The sequence below is a fragment of the Oncorhynchus gorbuscha genome, linkage group LG11 (genome assembly GCF_021184085.1).
Source record: "Oncorhynchus gorbuscha isolate QuinsamMale2020 ecotype Even-year linkage group LG11, OgorEven_v1.0, whole genome shotgun sequence".
Lineage (NCBI taxonomy): Eukaryota > Metazoa > Chordata > Actinopteri > Salmoniformes > Salmonidae > Oncorhynchus > Oncorhynchus gorbuscha.
Genome location: NC_060183.1, coordinates 76,987,168 through 77,014,930, shown reverse-complemented (window position 1 = coordinate 77,014,930; position 27,763 = coordinate 76,987,168). Strand labels below are relative to the sequence as shown.

The 27,763-nt window shown below is 44.5% G+C and overlaps 1 protein-coding gene across 2 annotated transcripts; it reads left to right on the top strand.

The window, feature by feature from the left end:
* slc38a9 (solute carrier family 38 member 9) lies at positions 1–27,763 on the top strand. Of its 2 annotated transcripts, none has more exons than XM_046290543.1 (15): positions 1–130; positions 3,376–3,502; positions 5,251–5,380; positions 6,816–6,934; positions 7,405–7,468; positions 8,388–8,481; positions 11,473–11,643; positions 11,942–12,001; positions 15,969–16,193; positions 16,989–17,096; positions 17,500–17,606; positions 19,350–19,463; positions 20,787–20,935; positions 25,551–25,640; positions 25,899–27,763. In XM_046290543.1, the coding sequence occupies exons 2-15, from the start codon at positions 3,408–3,410 to the stop codon at positions 26,062–26,064; spliced, it is 1,692 nt and encodes a 563-aa protein (XP_046146499.1). In that variant the 5' UTR covers positions 1–130; positions 3,376–3,407; the 3' UTR covers positions 26,065–27,763. The 2 variants fall into 2 exon arrangements, with proteins under 2 accessions (XP_046146499.1, XP_046146498.1); XM_046290542.1 differs by lacking the exon at positions 1–130 and adding an exon at positions 2,432–2,459.

The following is a 27,763-nucleotide window of genomic DNA, read 5'->3' as shown; positions in this document are numbered from 1 at the left end:
AAACATTTGTTTGCGGACCGCTATAAATATTATAGAAGAAGAAGAAGAATGTTCATGACACGTTCGTGTTGTTTTCTTTTTCAAACTGTACGTTCGGACAAGTAGTCTTGGTGACGGGCAGCCTCCGGAGGTGAGTATCAGACATTTTTATAATGTGTAGTAGATACGTTTGCAAAGCTGGACTAAAACACAACCTCGAGGTAAGAAGGTTTATTTAGCTAAATTGTTTTAGAAGCTTTTTTTGTGTTCAAATAACCAGCATCCCCTGGCTCGCTACACTATCTGGCTACTAACGTTCCTGTAGCTAGCTAGCTAGGTAACGTTCATATGTTTTTAACCCCCCCCCACTTTGTTTGTTATCCCTTAGCTAGGTATGTCATAGGTGGTCAACGAGATTCTTGGTTAGGTGCCTATTGAGTAAGTATGCGGTGTATGTAATATCAATTAATTGCTATCGATAACATCGCAAGCTATAGTAGCTGTTTCTCATAATGAAACCTTGCCCACTAAATGAGCTAAATTGTTCTCCGACGGAAGATGAGTGTGATATATCTAGTATCAGATTGTTGCAGAGCGCAAGAAACACCATTTGTTTTTTTAACCGATAGTGGAACACCGTACTTAACAGACAGGAAATTAGGCAATATACTGTTTTTAACACGCAGGTGTTTTAGGGACTGTCGTAAAATTGCAAAACCGGTGATTGCTCGTAAGCAAAAATAAAACATGTTTTTGCATTCCCATCCAGGACTGTTAGCCATATATGAAGATTACACTCTGCATAGGGCCACCAATTGCTAAATGGCCCAACATTGTATTAGTTAGTAACGACTAACAATTGGATACCACGAAATTGGGGAGAAAAGGGTGTAAAATCTATTTTTCTTTAAAAAGAAACAACAGTGCATAGTATCCCCACATTGAAACTAATATAAAGTCACTTTTTGAAAACAACTGTGGGATAAAAAAAAGCTGTACCTTGCTCTATTGAGCTGTACCTTGCTCTATTGAGCTGTACCTTGCTCTATTGAGCTGTACCTTGCTCTATTGAGCTGTACCTTGAAATCATCTGATTTCTAGAAATATCAACTAGGACTTAACTTTTTTTTAACAGTAGTTTATTTAGTAAATATTTTCTTAACTCTATTTCTTGAACTGCATTGTTTTTGTATTTATTTAACCTGTATCTAAGTAGGCAAGTCAGTTAGATGGTCTACCAGAAGGCCACCTGCGGGGCTGGGATTAAAAAATATAGACAAAACACACATCACGACAACACTACATAAAGAGAGGCCTAAAACAGCATGATGGCAACACAGCATGGTAGTAATACAACATGGCAGCAGCACAACACCGGGTACAAACATTGGGCACAGACAACAATACATAATGTAAATCTGTCAGTAAGTGTCCATGATTGAGTCTTTGAATGAAGACTGTCCAGATTGAGTGTTTGTTTGCAGCTCATTCCAGTCGCTAGCTGCAGCAACCTGAAAAGACGAGCGACCCAAGGATGTGTGTGCTTTGGGGACCTTTAACAGAATGTGACTGGCAGAACGGGTGTTGTATGTGGAGGACGAGGGCTGCAATAGATATCTCAGATAGGCCTCACTCCCCCCTAATAGGGTTTTTATAAATAAGCATCAACCAGTGGGTCTTGTGACTGGTATACATAGAGGACCATTTTATAGAGGAGCATAGAGTGCAGTGATGTGTCCTATAAGGAGCATTGGTGACAAATTTGATGACCGAATGGTAAAGAGCATCTAGCTCGATAGCACCCTTACTGCCAATCTATAAATTGCGTCTTCGTAATCTAGCATGGGTAGGATGGTCATCTGAATCGGGGTTAGTTTGGCAGCTGGGGTGAAAGAGGAGCGATTACGATAGAGGAAACCAAGTCTAGATTTAACTTTAGCCTGCAGCTTTGATATGTGCTGAGAAAAGGACAGTGTACCGTCTAGCCATACTCCCAAGTACTTGTATGAGGTGACTACCTCAAGCTCTAAACCCTCAGAGGTATTAATCAGTCCTTCTAGTCATTGAGCGAATGATTATCCATTTAAAAGTCTCGGTATAAATATGTATGTTTGTATGTGGGTCACCACTGCTAAATTAATATAGGGGGAACACTGTTGAGCTGCTTTGTTGGTTATGTTTTTTAAGTTCTTGTTAGAACAGCCTTAAACAATATTTAATTTGTCCTATTGCTTAATCTGACACTGGTGATAAGATAAGATTGCTCTGTTATAAGATACAGTGGCATTTTGGCTACCTTAAGTGTGTCACTGTCACTTCCAAGCCTCGAGTACGTGTGTCTCCCTCGCTAGGAACGTAAGACAGAGCTGTGAACTGACACTTCCTGGAAGTGGCATATGTTCTGCAAGTTAGTCTGCATAGTTGGACATACACGCTCTCAGTATGTTTTAACAACAGCTCTTTTCCCATGTTTAACTGGGGTAACTATGACTTTATCTTCCATGTAACCTGTAATGGTAAATTACATACAAGCTTTTACAAATTCTTCAAAAATAATAACAATGTTAAGAAATTGGTGCTATTGCAGATCACTCTGTAGATAAGTTAATTGATTTGGTTGGTATTTTGTCTCACATCCTAATTTCATTAGTAGGTCATTATTGTTGTTGATTGGTATTTTTTGTTTTAGTTCTGGATGATGATACTTAACAGATTTGAGTTAGACTAGTCTACTGTAATGAAATCTAAAATGTTCTTTTTAATTGGGTAAAGGCTACAGCCGGCCTACTTGTTGTAAGTGGATTACATTTTTCCCAACTCGACACGATGACCAATCAGTGTGATTTTAATGTAGCCGATACAGATTTGCTACAGTACCATTGGACTCTAAAGTACTCTTCTTACATGACATCATAAGGCTTTGTCCACTGTTTTAGTTAACAATAGAGGTAATCAATGATAGGCCAATCTAATAATCATCACTAGTTGGAGTAGTCCATGGGCCAGTGCAAAAATGTGTCCACTTCGGGGTGGCAGAGGTTTCGCTGTATTAAATTGTTCGCCACAAGCCCCTGATCAAAATGGAGAGCGGCAATGCATTGTTGTTGGATTGTCCTCGCTCGAGGTTAGGTGGCATGTGAGTTCTCACCTCTGACCCCTAATGAGTCATGCAGTAGCAGGCAGCTCAGTAATGGATATTCCTGAGGAGGGCATATTAGGAGTAATTCTTTATCAATGAAAGTGTTTTGTGAAGCAACGAGAAACCAAGCTGTGTAACCACACAGCTTTAAAGGATGTATCTAGTTTTTACAGTTGGGATAAGTTGGTGGATGGAAGTATTAACATTTTAAAAAAAAATCTAAAATGTTGATAATTTTTTTGTTCTTCTCCACTCAGGTGAAGACTGTAAGGCACTGATTGAAAGCATCATGGAAGGGGACAGTAAACCACTACTGGACCCAGTGTGTAGAGGAAGCTACACAGACAAAGGCTCCACAGATTCACTGGACCGAGGGGCAAGGAGGTAGGCTATTTCATAATCTCATTTGTACTGGGTGCGCTGGAGTACCTCACAGCAGAAAATCTGACGGAATAAGTTTACACAGCTTTTTGTATGAACGTTGTATGATAAGATTATAATAATACTAGTATTTTATTGTCTGTTATTGAGCATTTGTTATCCGAAACTTAACTCTCAAATGGGTTGACTCAATATTTTCAAGCTTCCATCTGTAAATTCAAGTGATATCTCTAACCTGACAGGTTCATTCAAGTTAATCACTGACTGCTCATGTGCCACACAATCTAGCATTGCTTTCACATGTCACAGTGCCAAAAATGTTTTTCTAAAGCCATATAGATCCACTCTAGGAGTTATGACTGCATGTGAATCTACTGTGCACATTAGCCCAGCGACCCCCAGCATGCCAGTGAGTTGTTTACTAGCCAGGAGAAGCCCTTCACTTTTATTTAACTTGGTTAGTTCTTGGTGTAACAGTCTTGTCACAATTTATTTAAACTTTTTTTTAACCTTTTATTTAACTAGGCAAGTCAGTTAAGAACAAATTATTATTTTCAATGACGGCCTAGGAACAGTGGGTTAACTGCCTGTTCAGGGGCAGAACGACAGATTTTTACTTTGTCAGCTCGGGGATTTGATCTTGCTACCTTTCGGTTACTAGTCCGACGCTCTAACCACTAGGCTACCTGAGCTGAGCCAAGCCAAGCCAAACCAAGCTGTGCCGAGCTGGTCTGGTTACCATCCACCATTAGTATCAGAGCCAGCACAGTTTGGTTTGACACAATAAAGGGGAAGGCGGTCAACCCTGCTTCCTCAGAAGAGTAATGATCTGTCAGTGTTTGAAGTCAACAGCGTGCCCTCACTTCACCCAGGGATTGTTTCAGACCGCATCACAACCCAGGCATCCAGTGGATTAATCCACTTTGGTATTTCACAAATTCTAACAAGGTGATAGCTTGATTTATTAGAAAGATGCAGCATTGCTTTGCTGTAGACTTATCCCAGAACCCGGAGACATTGTTTTTCACGCTGCAGCACCAACTACACCATGTGTATGGGATATTCCGTCCAATGAAATGCTTACCAGTAGGTTCCTCCTCGACACTGTAACAGCACAAAGAAATGTAGGACTGGAGAGGTCAATGTTTCTTATTTTGTCAAGTCTTTTATGAGCAATTTTACTATCAAGCTTAATTGCTTTGGACAATGCTTTTCTGATGTCAGTAGAATCTGTTTTGTGGGATGACAAAGTACACAAAGTGTTTTCATCACTGCTGTCTAATGTGTACCGGTCTCTCTTTCTGTCATTATGTAAGGACGGTCATACTGTGTGTGTGTGTGGAATAGGACGTTTTTGAGGCAAAATCCTGACCAATGCTTTAGGAAAGGTTGTGTAATTTGGTTCTGGAAATCTTAGAAAATAATCTTCTTGCTCATTTAATCAGGGCTGTTCCATTATGGTATTGTACTGCGTGGACCTGGTTCCATCTAATACCTTTTCAAATGTTTCCTTCCTTGTTCCCTTCTTTGAGATAATCACTGATCTGTACTGTAAGTGTGTGTGTGGATAGGCATGGTTTCACTCCCTTGCTTTCACCAATACTCACATGTTAGGTCAGTGGGTTTCTCCAAGAAAATACAGCATTTTAAAAAAAGTTTTCAAACTGGATCCATGTAACCAAAGAAGGTGGATCATTTTACAGTAAACTATTTAAGTAATTTAGCCTAATCTGTCTCTGTGTTTTCTTCAGGCCTTTCCATGTGGAGCATCGGAATATAGTGGAGAATGAGCCCTCTGAGAGGGTGTCAGCAGAGGCCTCTGTCCTCAGCAGCAGAGTGCACTACTATAGCCGACTCACTGCCTCCTCTGACAGACTGCTGGTAGGCTACACACACACACACCCACATGCACACACATACACACCTGTTTTAAGACCAGTAGATGCATGTTATTAGTAATATTCCTATTGATCAGACTTGCCTTATATGAAGTGGTTTAAATAGTATTCATCAACACCCAATCCATCAGCCCGTACACGTGAAGCTGGGAGCTTGCACATAGGAACCTGTGTTCATGCCACTTGTATACTGTGGAGAATTGCGTGACAATTGAGAGGACAATCATTGGGAGAGTAGATGAGCAATTGTCAATGGCTTCATTTTTTCTGCAGTGATCTGTTGAGAATGGTTTTGGAATGGCATATTACACAGTTCTGCCACTCTGGTGAATAAAAGTCCTGTTTTGTCTCTTAACAACAGTTGGCTGTGTCAATAACCTCAAGGCGTGCTTCCAAGGCGAAACAGTTCGGAAGAGTTTGAATGTGTCATGACTTTTGGTGACATTTTGGACTTCGGTAAAGTTTTTTTGGGCTGTTCCGACGCACTTTTTTTTCCTCCTCGAGGCAAGCCGAAGTCTACGCCCCGTTCGTCTGTGATTGGTCAAGAGTAGGGATTCTTCAAAAAGTCTTTCATTCCAGAGACATGCATCATTCATTCATATTTTTTCATTGAGAAATACTGCACCAAACATCTTAGATGTAAAATTGTGCAACTAAGTTCTTCCTTAGCTAAATTTAATGATAGATTTTTGTTTTGTTTGTTATCTTAGATTCATTCAGACTATTTTGAGGAAGTGTATACTGGCTTCAGCATCTCAAAATGGACAAAGTACTATTGCCGCCTTTTCCAAGTATTTCAAGTGAAAGTGTCTTATGTATGTAAACACACTCGATTGGTTCATCTAGGCGTCGGCCAAACTGAAGCATGCTGACACCTTTACACCTATCCGCTTCAAATTGACCGCTTTCAGACAAGCAGTTCATCATCCACTACCATAACCTGTGAGGTTTCACAGAGAATAGCACCATTACCTAAAGAGAGTGTAGTCCGGCATCCCATAGTGATGTGGTTATGAGACCACCATCCGTGGGGGACGCACAGCCCGACTGCGCACCTCCCCACAATTCCCAACATACCCATCGCCGATACGCACCCTTTATTCATTTGAATGTGTTGAGAATTTGAAAAGTATGAAAACGAACGGTCCGATATTCTAGAACACTGCTGTGCGTGTACGTTTGGTGCTCTGATAGACCCTTTAGGATAGACCCTTTAATCAATAATGATTGGAATGTAGCTTCATTCTGCTGTGGCTGCAAAGCACAGGTCACTGGACCGTCTGTGTGTACATTTAGACTCTGAAATCCTATTGATTTGGTTAGAGCTTAGTCCCTACTAAGTGAGGTGGTTGTTGATTCAGCCCTGGATCATGTTCATAAGGTACCAAACAGAAAACTATTCCCCCCCCCCATGTCAGAGCCCTCCAGACCATGTGATCCCCTGTCAAGAGGAGCTCTACGTGTACAGTCCTCTGGGGATGGCCTTCAAAGTGACTGGAGGGGACGGAGGGGCCAAAAACCCCAGCATCATCACGATGTAAGCGCTCAACCATCACCACTGATATTTGCTCCATAGATTAGTTGCATGGTGCTAAATGCCTGTAAAAAAAATATCACACTGTACTCATCTTACCTCCTTTACATCAAGTCGATAGGTTTACATGTAGGTTTATTATCTTACATCGCTACATCAAGTTGACAGGTTTACATGTAGGTTTATTATCTTACCTCGCTACATCAAGTTGACAGGTTTACATGTAGGTTTATTATCTTACCTCGCTACATCAAGTTGACAGGTTTACATGTAGGTTTATTATCTTACCTCGCTACATCAAGTTGACAGGTTTACATGTAGGTTTATTATCTTACCTCGCTACATCAAGTTGACAGGTTTACATGTAGGTTTATTATCTTACCTCGCTACATCAAGTTGACAGGTTTACATGTACTGTAGCTGGTCTAATTGTATGAATCCTCCAAATAACCATGAGGATTTTCTCCTCTTAGTTTTGCCATATGGAACACGATGATGGGGACATCTATACTCAGTATACCATGGGGGATAAAGCAGGTAATGCATCTATACTCAGTATACCATGGGGGATAAAGCAGGTAATTCATCTATACTCAGTATACCATGGGGGATAAAGCAGGTAATGCATCTATACTCTGTATACCATGGGGGATAAAGCAGGTAATGCATCTATACTCGGTATACTATGGGGGATAAAGCAGGTAATGCATCTATACTCAGTATACCATGGGGGATAAAGCAGGTAATGCATCTATACTCAGTATACCATGGGGGATAAAGCAGGTAATGCATCTATACTCAGTATACCATGGGGGATAAAGCAGGTAATGCATCTATACTCAGTATACCATGGGGGATAAAGCAGGTAATGCATCTATACTCTGTATACCATGGGGGATAAAGCAGGTAATGCATCTATACTCAGTATACCATGGGGGATAAAGCAGGTAATGCATCTATACTCAGTATACCATGGGGGATAAAGCAGGTAATGCATCTATACTCAGTATACCATGGGGGATAAAGCAGGTAATGCATCTATACTCAGTATACCATGGGGGATAAAGCAGGTAATGCATCTATACTCAGTATACCATGGGGGATAAAGCAGGTAATTCATCTATACTCTGTATACCATGGGGGATAAAGCAGATAATGCATCTATACTCTGTATACCATGGGGGATAAAGCAGGTAATTCATCTATACTCTGTATACCATGGGGGGGGTGAAAGGGGTAATTGTGATTCATTTCTCTATCCTAACTGAATAGTCATATTGCAATTCTACCATACAACACTGTAAGTAATAGCCCACATTATCCCAGATCTGTTTGTGCTGTCTCGCCAACTACTACTACTGATTTTTGTCATAGTTAACATGGTTATACAGATCTGGGACCAGGCTAAAGTGTAATGCGTAGCCAACTCCCACTGACCTGTCTCTTCTACTTGCAGGCAGGGTTCACGTTGGGCATCATCCTCCTGATCTCTATGGGTCTGCTGACCCTCTACTGCTGTCTCAGAGTGCTCAAATCACCCAAGTCAATACGTAAGACCATCAGCAGTGACTTAAGTGTTTCCCCTACCCTTGTATATGTGGGACGGTGCCCCTCACGTGTCTTTCTTGCACCTCTGTCTAAAAGTGTTTAGATCAGGGCTGTCTTCACTCTGTTCAGCTAGCTAACAGTCGTGTCATCGAAACAAAGCTAGACAGTCAGGGAGCATCAAATTGAAGTGATGGATAAGAGGCCTTTTTTTATTTGTGCAAATTTTACGGCAAGGAAATATAATGCATTTTAAGTGTGTCACTTCTGGACTTCGGTGAAGACTGAATGCTGCCTCAGGTCAAAAAGAGTTTGACACCCCTGGTTTAGAGTTCAAATTGTATTGCTTTCAATTAACAAGTCTGATGCCAGAAGGCCTGAAGGTATTTATTTCAGCAACAGTTGTGATAGTATTAAATCTGTCACAAGTTTATGTAAAATAAAATAACTTTGTATAGGTAAGTGCCAGACTGTTGAGAGGTTAGTTATGTGACATGGGATGATTGACAGCCTTGTTGTCCCCTCACATTGTGTAGAGTAGCTGTTGTCTGTAGAACATTGTAGAGTAGCAGTTGTCTGCAGTTGCCCAGTGTAGATGAGGCTGCTGTCACACCAGCATGCTACTGTTAGCACCTCGGGGCATGGTGCGCTGAGTAATGTCATAGCAGGCAGTTTAACCCCGGTCACACGTGGGACAGTACTTTACTGTTTTACAAGCCTACAGTACATGTTCTATAACAGTGTATGAGGAAAGTATTCAGACCCCTTCCGTTTTTCCACATTTTGTTACATTACAGCCTTAATCTAAAATTGATAAAATATTTTTTTTCCCTCATCTACACACAATACCCCATAATGACAAAACAAAAACAGGTTTTTTAGAAATTTGTGCCAATTTTATAAAAAATATAAAACAGGAATACCTCATTTACATAAGTATTCAGACCCTTTGCTATGAGACTTGAAATTGAGCTGAAGTGCGTCCTTGATGTTTCTACAACTTGATTGGAGTCCACTTGTAGTAAATTCAATTGATTGGACATGATTTGGAAAGGCACACACCTGTCTATATAAGGTCCCACAGTTGACAGTGGATGTCGGAATAAAAACCAAGCCATGAAGTCAAAGGAATTGTTCGTAGAGCTCCGAGACAGGATTGTGTCGAAGGCAAAGATCTAGGTAAATGTACCCAAAAATGTCTGCAGCATTGAAGGTCCCCAAGAACACAGTGGCCTCCATCATTCTTAAATGGAAGAAGTTTGGAACTACCAAGACTCTTCCTACAACTGGCTGCCCGGCCAAACTGAGCAATCGAGGGAGAAGGGCCTTGGTCAGGGAGGTGACAAAGAACCCGATTGTCACTCTGAAAGAGCTCTAGAGTTCCTCTGTAGAGATGGAAGAACTTTCCAGAAGGACAACCATCTGTTCAGCCATCTACCATTCAGGCCTTTATGGTAGAGTGGCCAGATGGAAACCACTCCTCAGTAAAAGGCACATGACAGCCCACTTGGAGTTTGCCAAAAGGCACCTAAAGGACTCTGACCATGAGAAACAAGATTCTCTGGTCTGCTGAAACCAAGATTGAACTCTTTGGCCTGACTGCTAAGCGTCACATCTGGAGGAAACCTGGCACCATCCTGACGGTGAACCATGGTGGTGACAGCATCATGCTGTGGGGATGTTTTCAGCGCCAGAGACTGTGAGACTAGTCAGGATCGAGGGAAAGATGAATGTGCTAAGTACAGGGAGATCCTTGATGATCCTTGACCTGCTCCAGAGAACTCAGGACCTCAGACTGGGGCAAAGATTCACCTTCCAACAGTACAATGACCTTAAGCACACAACCAAGACGACGCAGGAGTGGTTTCAGGACAGGTCTCCGAATGTCCTTGAGTGGCCCATCCAGAGCCTGGACTTGAACCCGATCGAATATCTCTAGAGAGACCTAAAATAGCTGTGCAGCGACGCTCCCCATCCACCCTGACAGAGTTTGAGAGGATCTGCAGACAAGAATGGGAGAAACTCTCCAAATACAGGTGTGCCATGCTTGTAGCGTCATACGCAAGGAGACTCGTGGCTGAAATCGCTGCTAAAGGTGCTTCAACAGAGTACTGAGTAAAAGATCTGAATACTTAAGTAAATTTGATATTTCAGTTTTTTTATTTGTAATAAATATGCTAACATTTTTAAAAACCTGTTTTTGCTTGGTCATTATGGGGTATCGTGTGTAAATTGAGGGGATTTTTTTTATTCCATTTTAGAATGAGGCTGTAACAAAATGTGGACTAAGTCAAGGGGTCTAAATGATTTCCGAATGCACTGCATGCCAGTGGTACACCACCCTGGGGTGCGTTCAGTTTGTTTCAACGTTTGCTATATTACGGGACAGTTTTTGCTGAACGATATTTTTCCCCAAAACGGTGCACACCTTTCTTCAACAGCCTTTGAGGTACGTTTGGGTCCTGTGTGGTGGGTGTGGCCTGATCAATATGGGTGTGACCATTTTGAAAATCGGAAAAAGCGTGCAGCACACCATATGGTCACTTCTTTCTGGGTTACCATAATCACAATGTTTTTCAACTGGTCGTTCAGTACCGTTTCCGTTGAATTCGACGTTGCACACCGTACTGAACGCGACCCTGCTGCTTTTGTCTCTATAGAACTGAATGCTAAAATCACATGGTACCAGGGGACTTATCAGGAGGGGGTGACTTTACTGAACTTTCAGATAGAAATGTATTGTGCAGATCAGGTATAAATGTTTCATGTAGAACTGTGAGCCATGTCAGCTGTACAGATTACATTTCTACCTGTTGTGATTGTTCCACGCCATTGAACACCCCTGGTTACCCAGCCAGGTCAAGATGTTGACCCCCTCCCACACAAAAAAAATAATGTGTGGGAAACCAGTAGACAGTGGCCCTCGGGGACCCTTACATTGTCCACCCCTGTTAATGACTTGAATCACACCTATTTGTCTGTCTCCGTTTTTGCAGCGTACATCGACACGTCAGACTGGGAGTTCCCTGACGTGTGTAAATATTACTTTGGGAAGTTTGGCCAGTGGTCCAGTCTGGTGTTTTCCATGGTGTCACTCATTGGTGCTATGGTGGTCTACTGGGTCCTAATGTCCAACTTCCTCTTCAACACGGGCAAATTCATCTACAGTAAGATCCTCTATAACTATAAACTCTATAAATTCATCTACAGTAAGTCATAACTATAAACTAAATACATTCGTGTACTGTAATTCATATTCTCAATTATACAAAATATAGCCTATAGTACAAATACTGTGATTTACAACAGAGTTTAGAGAACTATACAAACTTGACGTTATTTACGTTTTCAGAAGTAGAAAGGAACCGTCATTTAGTGTTTCACCAGTATTCACACACCAAAGGATTTCTGAAAAGTTATCTTGTTCACCTTGAACTGCTACTAATCTGTTTCCACCTTCTACAGACTATGCGCATAATGTCAGCATGTCAGATACAGAGTTTGGAACCAACGGGTCAGAAAGAGGTGAGACTCGTTTTTCATGTGTCATTTATGGGACCACCCATACGTAGAATGTATGCACACATGACTGTAAGTCGCTTTGGATAAAAGCGTCTGCTAAATGGCATATATATATATATATATATATATATATATATATATATATATATATATATCACTATCCAATCTCTGGTTCTCACCTCTCTCTCCCATAGCCTGCTCTGGTTCGCTCCTCTCTCTCCCATAGCCTGCTCTGGTTCGCTCCTCTCTCTCCCATAGCCTGCTCTGGTTCGCTCCTCTCTCTCTCCCATAGCCTGCTCTGGTTCGCTCCTCTCTCTCCCATAGCCTGCTCTGGTTCGCTCCTCTCTCTCCCATAGCCTGCTCTGGTTCGCTCCTCTCTCTCCCCCATAGCCTGCTCTGGTTCGCTCCTCTCTCTCTCCCCATAGCCTGCTCTGGTTCGCTCCTCTCTCTCTCCCCATAGCCTGCTCTGGTTCGCTCCTCTCTCTCCCCATAGCCTGCTCTGGTTCGCTCCTCTCTCTCCCCATAGCCTGCTCTGGTTCGCTCCTCTCTCTCCCCATAGCCTGCTCTGGTTCGCTCCTCTCTCTCCCCATAGCCTGCTCTGGTTCGCTCCTCTCTCTCCCCATAGCCTGCTCTGGTTCGCTCCTCTCTCTCCCCCATAGCCTGCTCTGGTTCGCTCCTCTCTCTCTCCCATAGCCTGCTCTGGTTCGCTCCTCTCTCTCTCCCATAGCCTGCTCTGGTTCGCTCCTCTCTCTCCCCATAGCCTGCTCTGGTTCGCTCCTCTCTCTCCCCATAGCCTGCTCTGGTTCGCTCCTCTCTCTCCCCATAGCCTGCTCTGGTTCGCTCCTCTCTCTCTCCCCATAGCCTGCTCTGGTTCGCTCCTCTCTCTCCCATAGCCTGCTCTGGTTCGCTCCTCTCTCTCCCCATAGCCTGCTCTGGTTCGCTCCTCTCTCTCCCTGCTCTGGTAGCCTGCTCTGGTTCGCTCCTCTCTCTCCCATAGCCTGCTCTGGTTCGCTCCTCTCTCTCCCATAGCCTGCTCTGGTTCGCTCCTCTCTCTCTCCCCATAGCCTGCTCTGGTTCGCTCCTCTCTCTCTCCCCATAGCCTGCTCTGGTTCGCTCCTCTCTCTCTCCCCATAGCCTGCTCTGGTTCTCTAGCCTGCTCTGGTTCTCTCCCCCATAGCCTGCTCTGGTTCGCTCCTCTCTCTCTCCCCATAGCCTGCTCTGGTTCGCTCCTCTCTCTCTCCCCATAGCCTGCTCTGGTTCGCTCCTCTGGCCTGCTCTGGTTCCTCCTCTCTCTCCCATAGCCTGCTCTGGTTCGCTCCTCTCTCTCCCATAGCCTGCTCTGGTTCGCTCCTCTCTCTCCCATAGCCTGCTCTGGTTCGCTCCTCTCTCTCCCATAGCCTGCTCTGGTTCGCTCCTCTCTCTCCCATAGCCTGCTCTGGTTCGCTCCTCTCTCTCCCATAGCCTGCTCTGGTTCGCTCCTCTCTCTCCCCCATAGCCTGCTCTGGTTCGCTCCTCTCTCTCTCCCCATAGCCTGCTCTGGTTCGCTCCTCTCTCTCTCCCCATAGCCTGCTCTGGTTCGCTCCTCTCTCTCCCATAGCCTGCTCTGGTTCGCTCCTCTCTCTCTCCCATAGCCTGCTCTGGTTCGCTCCTCTCTCTCTCCCCATAGCCTGCTCTGGTTCGCTCCTCTCTCTCTCCCATAGCCTGCTCTGGTTCGCTCCTCTCTCTCTCCCATAGCCTGCTCTGGTTCCTGCTCTGGTTCGCTCCTCTCTCTCCCCATAGCCTGCTCTGGTTCGCTCCTCTCTCTCTCCCATAGCCTGCTCTGGTTCGCTCCTCTCTCTCCCCATAGCCTGCTCTGGTTCGCTCCTCTCTCTCCCATAGCCTGCTCTGGTTCGCTCCTCTCTCTCCCATAGCCTGCTCTGGTTCGCTCCTCTCTCTCCCCCATAGCCTGCTCTGGTTCGCTCCTCTCTCTCTCCCCATAGCCTGCTCTGGTTCGCTCCTCTCTCTCCCCATAGCCTGCTCTGGTTCGCTCCTCTCTCTCCCCATAGCCTGCTCTGGTTCGCTCTCTCTCTCCCATAGCCTGCTCTGGTTCGCTCCTCTCTCTCCCATAGCCTGCTCTGGTTCGCTCCTCTCTCTCCCATAGCCTGCTCTGGTTCGCTCCTCTCTCTCCCCATAGCCTGCTCTGGTTCGCTCCTCTCTCTCTCCCCATAGCCTGCTCTGGTTCGCTCCTCTCTCTCCCATAGCCTGCTCTGGTTCGCTCCTCTCTCTCCCCATAGCCTGCTCTGGTACGCTCCTCTCTCTCCCCATAGCCTGCTCTGGTTCGCTCCTCTCTCTCTCCCATAGCCTGCTCTGGTTCGCTCCTCTCTCTCCCATAGCCTGCTCTGGTTCGCTCCTCTCTCTCTCCCATAGCCTGCTCTGGTTCGCTCCTCTCTCTCCCATAGCCTGCTCCTCTCTCCTCTCTCCCCCATAGCCTGCTCTGGTTCGCTCCTCTCTCTCTCCCCATAGCCTGCTCTGGTTCGCTCCTCTCTCTCCCCCATAGCCTGCTCTGGTTCGCTCCTCTCTCTCTCCCCATAGCCTGCTCTGGTTCGCTCCTCTCTCTCCCCATAGCCTGCTCTGGTGCTCCTCTCTCTCCCCATAGCCTGCTCTGGTTCTCCTCTCTCTCTCCCCCATAGCCTGCTCTGGTTCGCTCCTCTCTCTCCCCATAGCCTGCTCTGGTTCGCTCCTCTCTCTCCCATAGCCTGCTCTGGTTCGCTCCTCTCTCTCCCCATAGCCTGCTCTGGTTCTCTCTCCCATAGCTCCTCTCTCTCCCCCCATAGCCTGCTCTGGTTCGCTCCTCTCTCTCCCCATAGCCTGCTCTGGTTCTCCTCTCTCTCTCCCCATAGCCTGCTCTGGTTCGCTCCTCTCTCTCTCCCCATAGCCTGCTCTGGTTCGCTCCTCTCTCTCTCCCCATAGCCTGCTCTGGTTCGCTCCTCTCTCTCTCCCCATAGCCTGCTCTGGTTCGCTCCTCTCTCTCTCCCCATAGCCTGCTCTGGTTCGCTCCTCTCTCTCTCCCCATAGCCTGCTCTGGTTCGCTCCTCTCTCTCTCCCCATAGCCTGCTCTGGTTCGCTCCTCTCTCTCTCCCATAGCCTGCTCTGGTTCGCTCCTCTCTCTCCCCATAGCCTGCTCTGGTTCGCTCCTCTCTCTCCCCATAGCCTGCTCTGGTTCGCTCCTCTCTCTCTCCCATAGCCTGCTCTGGTTCGCTCCTCTCTCTCCCATAGCCTGCTCTGGTTCGCTCCTCTCTCTCCCATAGCCTGCTCTGGTTCGCTCCTCTCTCTCCCCATAGCCTGCTCTGGTTCTCCTCTCTCTCCCCATAGCTGCTCTGGTTCTCTCTCTCCCCCCATAGCCTGCTCTGGTTCGCTCCTCTCTCTCTCCCCATAGCCTGCTCTGGTTCGCTCCTCTCTCTCCCCATAGCCTGCTCTGGTTCGCTCCTCTCTCTCCCATAGCCTGCTCTGGTTCGCTCCTCTCTCTCCCATAGCCTGCTCTGGTTCGCTCCTCTCTCTCCCATAGCCTGCTCTGGTTCGCTCCTCTCTCTCCCATAGCCTGCTCTGGTTCGCTCCTCTCTCTCCCCTTAGCCTGCTCTGGTTCGCTCTCTCTCTCTCTCCCCATAGCCTGCTCTGGTTCGCTCCTCTCTCTCACCATAGACAATCATGTAAATGACTGCCGCACACAGTGTATACTTGCCAAACAAACAACTTTTCACTTTCGTTTTTGAATCTCCTACGCATCTGTCTAGGTGTTCCATCACGATACGTTCAGATGTGCAAAAGTGTTTTGTTCTATAGTCACTATCCTCTAGCCTGGTCCCAGATCTGATTGTGATTTTGCCAACCATTGGCAAACTAAACTCTGTCCTAAAATACTGCACCCTCGTCCTGTCCTAACTGCCTCCCCCAGTGATCTGCCCGTTCCCTAACACCCATCTGCCTCCCCCAGTGATCTGCCCGTTCCCCGACACGGGGGACCACAGAGGGAACTGCAGCAGCGGCATCAGCGGCCTCTACCTGAACACCAACAACTACGGCAACGACACGTCAGACACCGCCGTGTTCGACCGCTGGTGGAGCAAGACCAACACCATCCCATTCTACCTCATCATCCTGCTGCTACCGCTGCTCAACTTCCGCTCTGCTTCCTTCTTCGCCCGTTTCACCTTCCTGGGTAAGGACTGGAGGAACAGTGTTGCCAGTGTTTCTCAATCCTGGTCCCGGGGACACAAAGGGGTGCACATTTTAGTTTCCTCCCCCTAGCAGTACACACCTGACTCAAATAATCAACTCATCAAACCTTTTGAATAGAGGAATCCGGTGTATCACGGCAAAAACAAAGATGTCCCCGGGACCAGAATTAAGAGCTGGTCTATGCTAACTGAAGCTAAGTCCCAGTTTTTAAATTTATATTTCACCTTTATTTAACCAGGTAGGCTAGTTGAGAACAAGTTCTCAATTGCAACTGCGACCTGGCCAAGATAAAGCATAGCAGTGTGAACAGACAACACAGAGTTACACATGGAGTAAACAATTAACAAGTCAATAACACAGAGAAAAAAAGGGGTTCTTTTGCACTTTCCCTTTCATGGTTTAAAAGCATTGGTTGAGTGTAAGCATTAAAGGAGTGTTCAACCGTACACTTTGGGAGAAAGGTATAATTTCATTATTTATGTTTGTGAGGAGCTATTATGGATTTTCCAAGTTTTTTTTTGTGTGTTTTTTTTTCTCTTTATCGTTAATGAAAGCTCAGGTCAATGATATAACCTTTTTTGCTATGGCTAGTGAAAGTTGTAGTCGTTTTTGCTCATGGTTGTCAATGAGGCATGCAAACAATGGCTTGACTCTGAAAAAGCAGTCAGCTTTTTATTAAAGTGAACGGCTCTACCCGAGTCATTGTTTGGTGTCTCTGTTTTCTGGCTGCCTTGTATGACTTCTATTGCTTCATTGATCTCTATCGACCCCCCAGGCACCATATCTGTGGTCTACCTCATCATCCTGGTCACACTGAAGGCTATTCGTCTGGGCTTTCACCTGGAGTTCCACTGGTTAGAATCCACTCAGTTCTACGTTCCAGGTAAATTATTATGATGACTGGGATTGGATTGTTTATGAAAAAAAGGTGGCAAAGGTGATGGATGATGTAATTGTATACAGATAGGTGCCGATAATGATGAATCACGATGTTATTGTTTACGATGAGGTGGCCCAGTGATTTTTTTTCCACAACTTTGACCCCAAATTACCTTGGATATTGTCTGCACATTAAACAACAATGCTATCTTAATCAGTGTTTGCAGACAGTTGGTGCCTTTTCCTGTTCAATTTGAATGTCTGGGTAGATTGATACCTTAGGTTGCGATCAGGCCTTTACAAATCAATAGGATAACATGTCCAGTTAACTATGACAGACCCCTCCTTATTTGCTCTAAGTTAATTCATGCAACTAACTTAGTAACGTGTGTGTGTCCACCCCCCAGAATTCAGGCTGCTGTTCCCTCAGCTGACTGGTGTTCTCACCTTGGCCTTCTTCATCCACAACTGCATCATCACCTTGATGAAGAGCAACAAGCACCAGGAGAACAACGTGAGTTGGCCACGCTAGCGGTTGTGTCTCCATTACACCAGGAGAACAACGTGAGTTAGTTGGACTGGTGCCCACATACCTTACTTACCTCCTAAACCCCAACACTACCACCTGTTCACTGTGCACCTCTGACACTGGCCTCCTGAACCCCAACACTACCATCTGTTCACTGTGCTCCTCTGACACTGGCCTCCTCACCCTCCCTCGCACCAGGCTCTGCTCTATGGGAGACCAGGCTTTCAGCAGTGCAGCTCCCCAGCTCTGGACTGCCCTCCCTCTCCATGTCAGAACCTCACGCTCCATACACATATTCTAGTCCACACTAAAGACACAGGCTCTTCACACAGGCTCACCCAGATTCTCTGTTGACTCAGATTTTATCCTCCATCTAGTTCACTTTCCTGGATAGTCTGTCATTATGTTTAGTGTTCTTTTATATACTTATTTTTAATGGGATTTTCTAGCTTTTTATCCTGCTGATTTTCTTGTATGTTAAGTGACTTTTAGTGTTGTGAAAAGATCTTAAAATAACTTATTATTTTACATCTATGTCTGTAAATGAAAACAGTCTACAAATGCAATTTATTTCCAATGGGTGAACAAGACATGACTGTTAGCGACTATGAGCTAGTCCAATCAACTCATCAAAGTCCAAAGTTTAGCAAATTTAGCAGTGACGTGAACGCGCAGTAACCAAGTGGAGGACGGATGGTCTTGCTAGATGGGTTAACAGCCAATGTGACGTTGTGCATGCTGTTTGGAAGATGCACCCACACAGAGAGAGCTTTGCGATGCCTTACTGCTCTGTAGCGTTTGGTCTAACTGGGCCGTTAACTACTTATTTTCTCCAATTACATCAGTTTGAGACTGCTGGTGTTATGCATGACTAACCATTAACATTTGACCACACACATTTTTACCTTTTTTTAAAAACATTTTTTTGCTGAACAGGCAATTTTTTTAAACATTAGCATTAGTCACACAGTGTCAGTGTTTTTTGTTCTGAGAACTACTGTTGAGACAGAAAAGAAGTGGCTTGTCAGCGTTATGGAGTAGACTAATCTTATGTCCCAAATGGGACCCTATTCCCTACTGCACTTTTGACCAGAGCCCGGTGCACTTCCCATTGTTCTATTGTTAAGTCTGGCTGTGGTCTCTGTTTCCTGTTCCTTTTTTTTCCTTTTTCTCTTACCCACAACCCCCAGTATATTCAGTCTCTAGTCTCACTACCGTTACTGTTGGAAGCAAACTTTGGACACCTCACATGCTTGTCCTGCAGATTTTGAGCAATTCCTTTACCTGATAAAATAGACTACAATTGTCTCTTTTGCCAAGCTTTGAACTCTGAGTATGACTAAATATTAGCATAACCTGGTCACCAACAGTGCTGTGAAGAATAGTCTATTTGATTATGGTTTTGTTGCCCTTGAGCAAGGCACTTAACCCCTAACCTACTTTCCTCCTACGGCTGACCATGTGCTGCACCCAGCCTGTTGTGTGCGGGGGGTTGAACACTGTCAGCAGCAACAACAAAAAGTTTCCCTTATATAATGAAGTAATAAAGATGTAATTCAAATGTATTTATAAAGCCCATCTTACATCAGCTGATGTCACAAAGTGCTGTACAGAAACCCAGCCTAAAACCCCCAAACAGCAAGCAACTCAGGTGTAGAAACATATGTTCCATCTGTGGTGTCTATTGTGTTCTATCATGAAATGAACAGTGTTGTGTTGTCATTTCAGGTGCGGGACTTGTCTGTGGCCTACCTACTGGTTGGACTGACGTACCTATACGTGGGAGTGTTGATCTTTTCTGCGTTCCCCTCCCCTCCTCTGTCAAAAGACTGCATTGAACCAGTAAGGCTTTTCACTTCACTTTTGAAGAGAGAGGGTTTTATCATAAATGACAGGAACTGGACAACACAAGTAAAAGTTCTGAGACATGGAGGAGAGCAGAGTGGATCTTATTCCCCTCTTCTTTGACTTCACCTCTAGCAGTTATGTCTTAACTCATGTCTACGCTATATATACAAAAGTATGTGAACACCCCTTCAAATTAGTGGATTCGGCTATTTCAGCCACACCCGTTGCTGACCGGTATATCAAATCAAGCACATAGCCATGCAATCTCCATAGACAAACATTGACAGTAGAATGGCTCGTACTGAAGAGCTCAGTGACTTTCAATGTGGCACAGACGTTCAACATGGGCACTGTCAATTTCTGCGCTGCTGGAGTTGCCCCGGTCAAATATAAGTGCTGTAAGTGTCTCAATGCCAAGTGTCAGCTGGACTGGTGTAACGCTCTCTTCCATTGGACTCTGGAGCAGTGGAAATGCTTTCTCTGGAGTGATGTATCATGCTTCCTCATCTGACAGTCTGATGGACAAATCTGGGTTTGGCGGATGCCAGGAGAATGCTACCTGCCCGACTACACTGTGCCAACTGTAAAGTATAATGATCTGGGGCTGTTTTTTATGGTTCGGGCTACGTCCCTTAGTTCCAGTGAAGGGATATCTTAACGCTACACCATATGACATTCTATATGATTCTATGCTTCTAACTATGTGGCAACAATTTTGGGGCCATTCACTGTTTCAGCATGACAATGCCCCCATGCACAAAGCGAGGTCTATAGAGAAATGGTTTGTCGAGATCTGTGTGTAAGAACTTGACTGGCCTGCACAGAGCCCTGATCTCAACCCCATAAAACACCATTGGGATGAATTTGAACGCTGACTGTGAACCAGGCCTAACTGCCCAACATCAGTGCCTGTCCTCACTAATGCTCTTGTGGCTGAATGGAAGCAAGTCCCTGCAGCAATGTTCCAACATCTAGTGGAAAGCCTTCCCAGAAGAGTGGAAGATGTTATAGCATCAAAAGGGGGACCAACTCCATATTAGTGCCCCTGATTTTGGAATGAGATGTTTGACGAGCAGGTGTCCACACACACTATATGACTACAGGTATCTGAGTTGGCTCCAGGGTGGTTTCCCGTAGGTACAGATCTAGGATCAGCTTCCCCTCCCTCAATCCTAACCATAACCATCTAGTGGGGAAAATGCAAAGCTGGCCCAAGATCAGCGTCTAGGGGCAACTTCACCTTACTCCTTTTAAGTTTGGGGTTATGAAATGACAGTTGCCACCCTTCTGACATTCTGTCTTGTCTGTTTACTACAGAACTTCCTTGATAACTTCCCCAGCAGTGACGTGCTGGTGTTTGTGGCACGGACCTGTCTGCTTTTCCAGATGACCACTGTCTACCCCCTTCTGGGCTACCTGGTGCGTGTCCAGATGATGAGCCAGATCTTCGGCAAACACTACCCCAGGTAACAACTGCCCCCACTGGCCCTAGCCTAGTCCCACAGTGGACGAGAAACCCTAGATGACTCAACCCTGGAACCGGAGTTTAGAAACTCTAGAGAAAAAAAAAAAAACTGTACACCATTCTCAAGGAACACGTATTGTTTTAACACCAGAACTGCTCGGCTTCTCAGCCTCCAAGCACCTGTTAAAGATCCGGCTGTCGGGTGCAGTGTCCTTTAGCCTACGAATCAGGTGAACATACTGTTTTGTTATTAGAGGTGTGACATCCTGGCTATACTCGTGATCGTATCCGTAAACTGACAGTTGATGCTCGTGATCGTATCCGTGAACTGACAGTTGGTGATCGTATCCGTGAACTGACAGTTGGTGATCGTATCCGTGAACTGACAGTTGGTGATCGTATCCGTGAACTGACAGTTGGTGATCGTATCCGTGAACTGACAGTTGGTGATCGTATCCGTAAACTGACAGTTGGTGATCGTATCCGTAAACTGACAGTTGGTGATCGTATCCGTAAACTGACAGTTGGTGATCGTATCCGTAAACTGACAGTTGGTGATCGTATCCGTAAACTGACAGTTGGTGATCGTATCCGTAAACTGACAGTTGGTGATCGTATCCGTAAACTGACAGTTGGTGATCGTATCCGTAAACTGACAGTTGGTGATCGTATCCGTAAACTGACAGTTGGTGATCGTATCCGTAAACTGACAGTTGGTGATCGTATCCGTAAACTGACAGTTGGTGATCGTATCCGTAAACTGACAGTTGGTGATCGTATCCGTAAACTGACAGTTGGTGATCGTATCCGTAAACTGACAGTTGGTGATCGTATCCGTAAACTGACAGTTGGTGATCGTATCCGTAAACTGACAGTTGGTGATCGTATCCGTAAACTGACAGTTGGTGATCGTATCCGTAAACTGACAGTTGGTGATCGTATCCGTAAACTGACAGTTGGTGATCGTATCCGTAAACTGACAGTTGGTGATCGTATCCGTAAACTGACAGTTGGTGATCGTATCCGTAAACTGACAGTTGGTGATCGTATCCGTAAACTGACAGTTGGTGATCGTATCCGTAAACTGACAGTTGGTGATCGTATCCGTAAACTGACAGTTGGTGATCGTATCCGTAAACTGACAGTTGGTGATCGTATCCGTAAACTGACAGTTGGTGATCGTATCCGTAAACTGACAGTTGGTGATGTAGATGTTGACAAAATACCAATGTCCCTGCAGGTTTATAGAACAAAACAGCTGCAGATTAGTAGCAGCGCACGGAGAGGTGTGTCTGTTTATTGTCCTCAGCAGGCAGACATGTTTGTGGTCAGAATGCTCATCAGCGGTTCTTCTTTCCCCACTCTCACTTTGCTTGCTAGATATTATTCACATTGATGGCTTGCTAGCAAACGTCCTCACCTATGGATGTATCATAGGGGGACGACGACACTCAGTTGGCAGCAGTAGTTGCTTTCTTTGTTCAATATCCTTCATCATTATTACGCTGTTCTAAATTCAATCACCTTCACCCGCCTCATCTTCATCATTAAGTTCACTAAAATGTAATTGTAAAGCCATGTGCACAATTACCAGTTTCTATCAGCCATTCATCTATTGACAGCATTCATTCAGCGAGGAGAGAGACATTCGTGTCTGGGTACCAGCACCCAGCTGCCTGTTTTTTGTCTTGGCACCTTAATAGGGATGTAATGGTTAATCAATATGCCTGATTTTTAATATGACTGCATCGGTCAGAATCTATTCAAACGTTATGAATCGCTGATTCACTCAAATGTTTTTTGCTGATATTTCCTTAAAAAGGTATTTTCCTATTTTCTGTGACGTCTTCTACTTCAGTGATGAACTAAGCATGTAACTGTGTTCAGTCATTGATCTACAAGTCATTTTGTGCTGAACAACCCCAGGTAATATCAGTAGCCTCGTCAAACTGCTGCACTGTGCCCAGCTTCGTGCTGACCAGACTGAGGTAATATCCGTAGCCTAGTCAAACTGCTGCACTGTGCCCAGCTTCGTGCTGAACAACCCCAGGTAATATCAGTGGCCTCGTCAAACTGCTGCACTGTGCCCAGCTTCGTGCTGACCAGACTGAGGTAATATCCGTAGCCTAGTCAAACTGCTGCACTGTGCCCAGCTTCATGCTGACCAGACTGAGGTAATATCAGTAGCCTAGTCAAACTGCTGCACTGTGCCCAGCTTCGTGCTGACAAGACTTGAGGTAATATCCGTAGCCTAGTCAAACTGCTGCACTGTGCCCAGCTTCGTGCTGACAAGACTTGAGGTAATATCCGTAGCCTAGTCAAACTGCTGCACTGTGCCCAGCTTCGCGCTGACCAGACTGGTAATATCAGTGGCCTCGTAAAACTGCTGCACTGTGCCCAGCTTCGTGCTGAACAACCCCAGGTAATATCAGTAGCCTCGTCAAACTGCTGCACTGTGCCCAGCTTCGTGCTGACCAGACTGAGGTAATATCAGTAGCCTAGTCAAACTGCTGCACTGTGCCCAGCTTCGTGCTGACCAACGGCCTGTTCTGATCTTGAAATTCTGCACAGCACCTTCAGCTTTCAAATGCTAAAATGGCTTGTGGGAGATTAGGCTTTATTAGTTGACTGACAAACTATGTAATTTGCTATAGGTTATTATCTATGTGCTGTTAAATTGTGTTTTACCATAATAAAATTAAGTTACTGGAGACCACTCATCTGGCTTCTTGCTGAACTGGCTTACAGTAGATTTTTATTTTGTTTGTTCAGGTTCACCATCGGTAATAGTTTTGATAGTTTTGCTTTAAACGATCAGTATTTTTATGGTCATTTTTTAGATATACAGGATCAAGTTTAAAAACATGTTTTATTTATTTTAATTTTATGTCATAACGAAGACCGCAATCATTTTGTGAAGCGGACTGACTGCATGGCCAAAGCAGGAGGAGAAAAAATAAGCTCACTGAACTTCCAAATGGTGAAAACCTTCCTAGTATTGAGTTGCACCCTTCCTTGCCCTCAGAACAGCCTCAATTCATCGGGGCATGAACTCTACAAGGTGTTGAAAGCATTCGACAGGGATGCTTGCCCATGTTGACTCCAATTTTTCCCACAGTTGGGTGAAGTTGGCTGGATGTCCTTTGGGTGGTGGACCATTCTTGATACACATGGAAAACTGTTGAGTGTGAAAAACAGTGTTTAATTTACTGATGTCTGAGTGGACTTTCAGCAGTTTCTGGAGTCATCACCTTAGCTGCCTTGTCTTCTCCAGACACGCTTTTTTTCCAGATGCCCCAAACAATTGGAAAGGGGATTCATCAGAGAAAATGACTTTGCCCCAGTCCTCAGCAGTACAATCCCTGTACCTTTTGCAGAATATCAGTCTGTCCCTGATTGTTTTTCCTGGAGAGAAGTGGCTTCTTTGCTACCCTTCTTGACACCAGGCCATCCTCAAAGTCTTCGCCTCACTGTGCGTGCAGATGCACTCACACCTGCCTGCTGCCATTCCTGAGCAAGCTCTGTACTGGTGGTGCCCCGATCCCACAGCCGAATCAACTTTAGGAGACTGTCCTGGCGCTTGCTGGACTTTATTGGGCGCCCTGAAGCCTTCTTCACAACAATTGAACCGCTCTCCTTGAAGTTCTTGATGATCTGATAAATGGTTGATTTAGGTGCAATCTTACTGGCAGCAATATGAAGCCTATGAAGCCCTTTTTGTGCAAAGCAATGATGACTGCACGTGTTTCCGTGCAGGTAAACATGGTTGACAGAGGAAGAACAATGATTCCAAGCACCACCCTCCTTTTTGACGCTTCCAGTCTGTTATTTGAACTCAATCAGCATGATGGAGTGATCTCCAGCCTTGTCCTCGTCAACACTCACACCTGTGTTAACGAGAGAAACACTGACATGATGTAAGCTGGTCCTTTTGTGGCAGGGCTGAAATGCAGTGGACATGTTTTTGGGAGGATTCTGTTAATTTGCATGGCAAAGAGGGACGTTTGTAATTAATTGCAATTCATCTGATCACTCTTCATAACATTCTGGAGTATATGCAAATTGCTATCATACAAACTGAGGCAGCAGACTTTGAAAATGCATATTTGTGTCGTTCTCAACTTTTGGCCGCGACTGTACATACATCATTTAGACGGACAAATTCAGCTCCAGTTCAGAGAGGCCCACCTCGTGAGCTCATCAGCAGCAGATTTGAATTTAGAATGGTAAATGTGTTTTAAAGATGCACATTCCTACCCCTTAAGATAGGAAGAGGTGTGTGTGTGTGTGTGTGTGTGTGTGAGGGGGAAAATAAATGTAAATAGGCTCTAAATACTTTGCTCAGCTGTCAGAATTTTTACAACACAATGTAAAATAAAACGATATATAGGAAAATTGCTTTCAAAATCGCAGATTTATTTTAATTACAACATCTATTGGCATGGGGCATTGGCCTATGGCAGTTCTAGTGTGAAAAGGTGATGTTAGTTGCAGTTTTTACCCCAGCTTATGTACCCCTCATTGGAAGGGGGGCCAGTCTTGTGTGTGAAGCTTTTTTGATGGTTAAAACGAGCTTTCTACAAAATGTTACAATTCTTAATGTCTTTATCCCCTAGTTTCTTCCACGTTTTCACTCTGAACATTTTCATCGTTGGCACTGGTGTCTGCATGGCTAAGTATTACCCCAACATTGGCTCCATTATAAGGTAAGATGGCTGCTGAGATAGTTAAATGAGAGATTATGATGTTTGTAGATAAAGGTATTCCTTGCAAATGGAAAATAAAAATACATTGAAATTATCCTTCAAATTTCCCCATTGACATTAATGCACGATTTGACACTATATAACATTTTATTTTCACACACGTTTAGCCCAGTCTCACAGTAAAGTAACACTCCCTCTTTGAATTCACCCTCTTTTGCTCAGTCCATATAGATCTGTTCTCTCTGTTTCTCCTCCCAGGTACTCGGGGGCGACGTGTGGCCTGGCCCTGGTCTTTGTCTTCCCCTCTCTAGTCCACATGATCTCCCAGAAGCGTAGAGGGGAGCTCAGCTGGCCCTCGGCCATCTTCCACAGCCTCCTCATTGTCCTGGGCGTGGCCAATGTGGCAGGACAGTTCTTCATGTAGTTATGCCACTACTTGGTTGGTCTGTCCCTCAATGAAGCTGGGTTGTGTTCATTAGTCACCAAACGGAAGAAAATGGACAGAAACAGGGAGGTGGGACTAATTTTTGTTTTCTGATGAGTGCCCTGATTACGACCCGGCACAAGCCTTTTGTATACATTGTGTACGGACGGTTCAGAGAGATGCAGGAGACGGCATCCAACTGTCATGGTCTGGTTTGCACAGGGAGCAGTCTCTGGGGAATTCAAGCGAATGTCTTTGTCTTTCTACTTTAACTGCACGTTCTCTTCTTTCAGTGGGATTTTGATGTCCATTTAGATTGCTTCTTTGGAAATGTACATTAGTTTTGCTCCCTCCACAAACATGCTAATCATTCTGACTTTTTATTAAGGGCATTGATTTTCACCTCAGAACTATCCTCCTTCAACATGATGGTGCAGAAATGTTTTAGGTTATTTTATGTTGATTAAAAAAAAAAATGGTAGTTCAGTAGGACTGAGCTAGCCTTGCACAGCCTTGTTCACATGTACTGTTCTGATAACTAATCTTGTTATTTCCTCATTTTTAGGTTGATTTATTTTGGGGTTTCCATTGTAGTTTGAACAATTTAAGCACTGTTCTTCTCATCCGTGTAAAATACACTCATATTTAATTTTTTGGTTTAAATGCAATTCATATGTAGAACATAGAAAGCAACTCAATTTAATAAGTTGATTATAAATAATGTTTGTGTAGCTTGCGTCAAAGTAGAACAGTGCAATGGCAAGAAGTCTGTGGGAGAGTTGTCAATAGATAATCATGTGGTCAGACTTTCTGTAGCATAATTCCCCAGAGTTAAGCATTTGACTGACAAATGTTACTGAATGATTACCTTAAACGTGTTCCCCTCCCTCCTATTCTCCCCCTTCTGTTTGAACACTATACGTTTTATTCTGGGGAAAATGCACAAATCATGTCCTGTATTCAGTCTTTTTTGAGGGGAAATCTGGATGGAATTATTTGATGTGTAAAAGCAGGGAAGCAATTTGTGGTGACTGTTAGGCCTTTTGAATTGTCTTGGCCCCTTGTGGATATTTGGGGGGGGGGGGGGTACATTTGTTCACTGGTTCTTAAAGGGAAATGCCACTCAAACTATTTTCACGTTTGTTTCATTAGTCCACTGTCGATACGGTCCAATAATGTTTCGCATGTCAGCAATCAAGTTTTAAAATACAACTTTCAAAATCATTTGTATGTCTTCTTATCGCATCATACTTTGACACTTTCTGTATTTTTGAAGTTCTATATCTTAAACTTAATTGCTGACGTAAAACATTTTGGGACCATGTCAACAGTGAACTAATGAAACAAATACGAACGAAAATAGCTTGAGTGGTATTATTCCTTAAATGTATTACATTGTTATTGTAAGGTAAAGTTGCCCTGAGATGCTGATCTTGGGTCAGTTTTGTAATTTCCCCACTAGGATTTGGAAAGCTAATCCTAGTGTAAACCTCAATGTTCATCTGCCATTTGACAGAATGATGCCATAGTCATTTTGGAGCACCAACCGTATACTTGAACAAATGGAAGCTAACTCTTTTGTTGGTTATTGCTACATACGGTTCTTCACTCTTAATTCTTCAGAGAAACTGCACCTTAATGTTATCGGATGGATAAAGGGATTATGTACGTTCACTAAAATGTTGCTTGTCATACGAAA

Excerpts from the sequence above, each read along its gene's own strand:
- slc38a9 (XM_046290542.1), top strand. Across the intron at positions 19,464-20,786 it reads CAAAAGACTGCATTGAACCA|AACTTCCTTGATAACTTCCC; the intron begins GTAAGGCTTTTC and ends TGTTTACTACAG. Across the intron at positions 25,641-25,898 it reads AACATTGGCTCCATTATAAG|GTACTCGGGGGCGACGTGTG; the intron begins GTAAGATGGCTG and ends TTCTCCTCCCAG.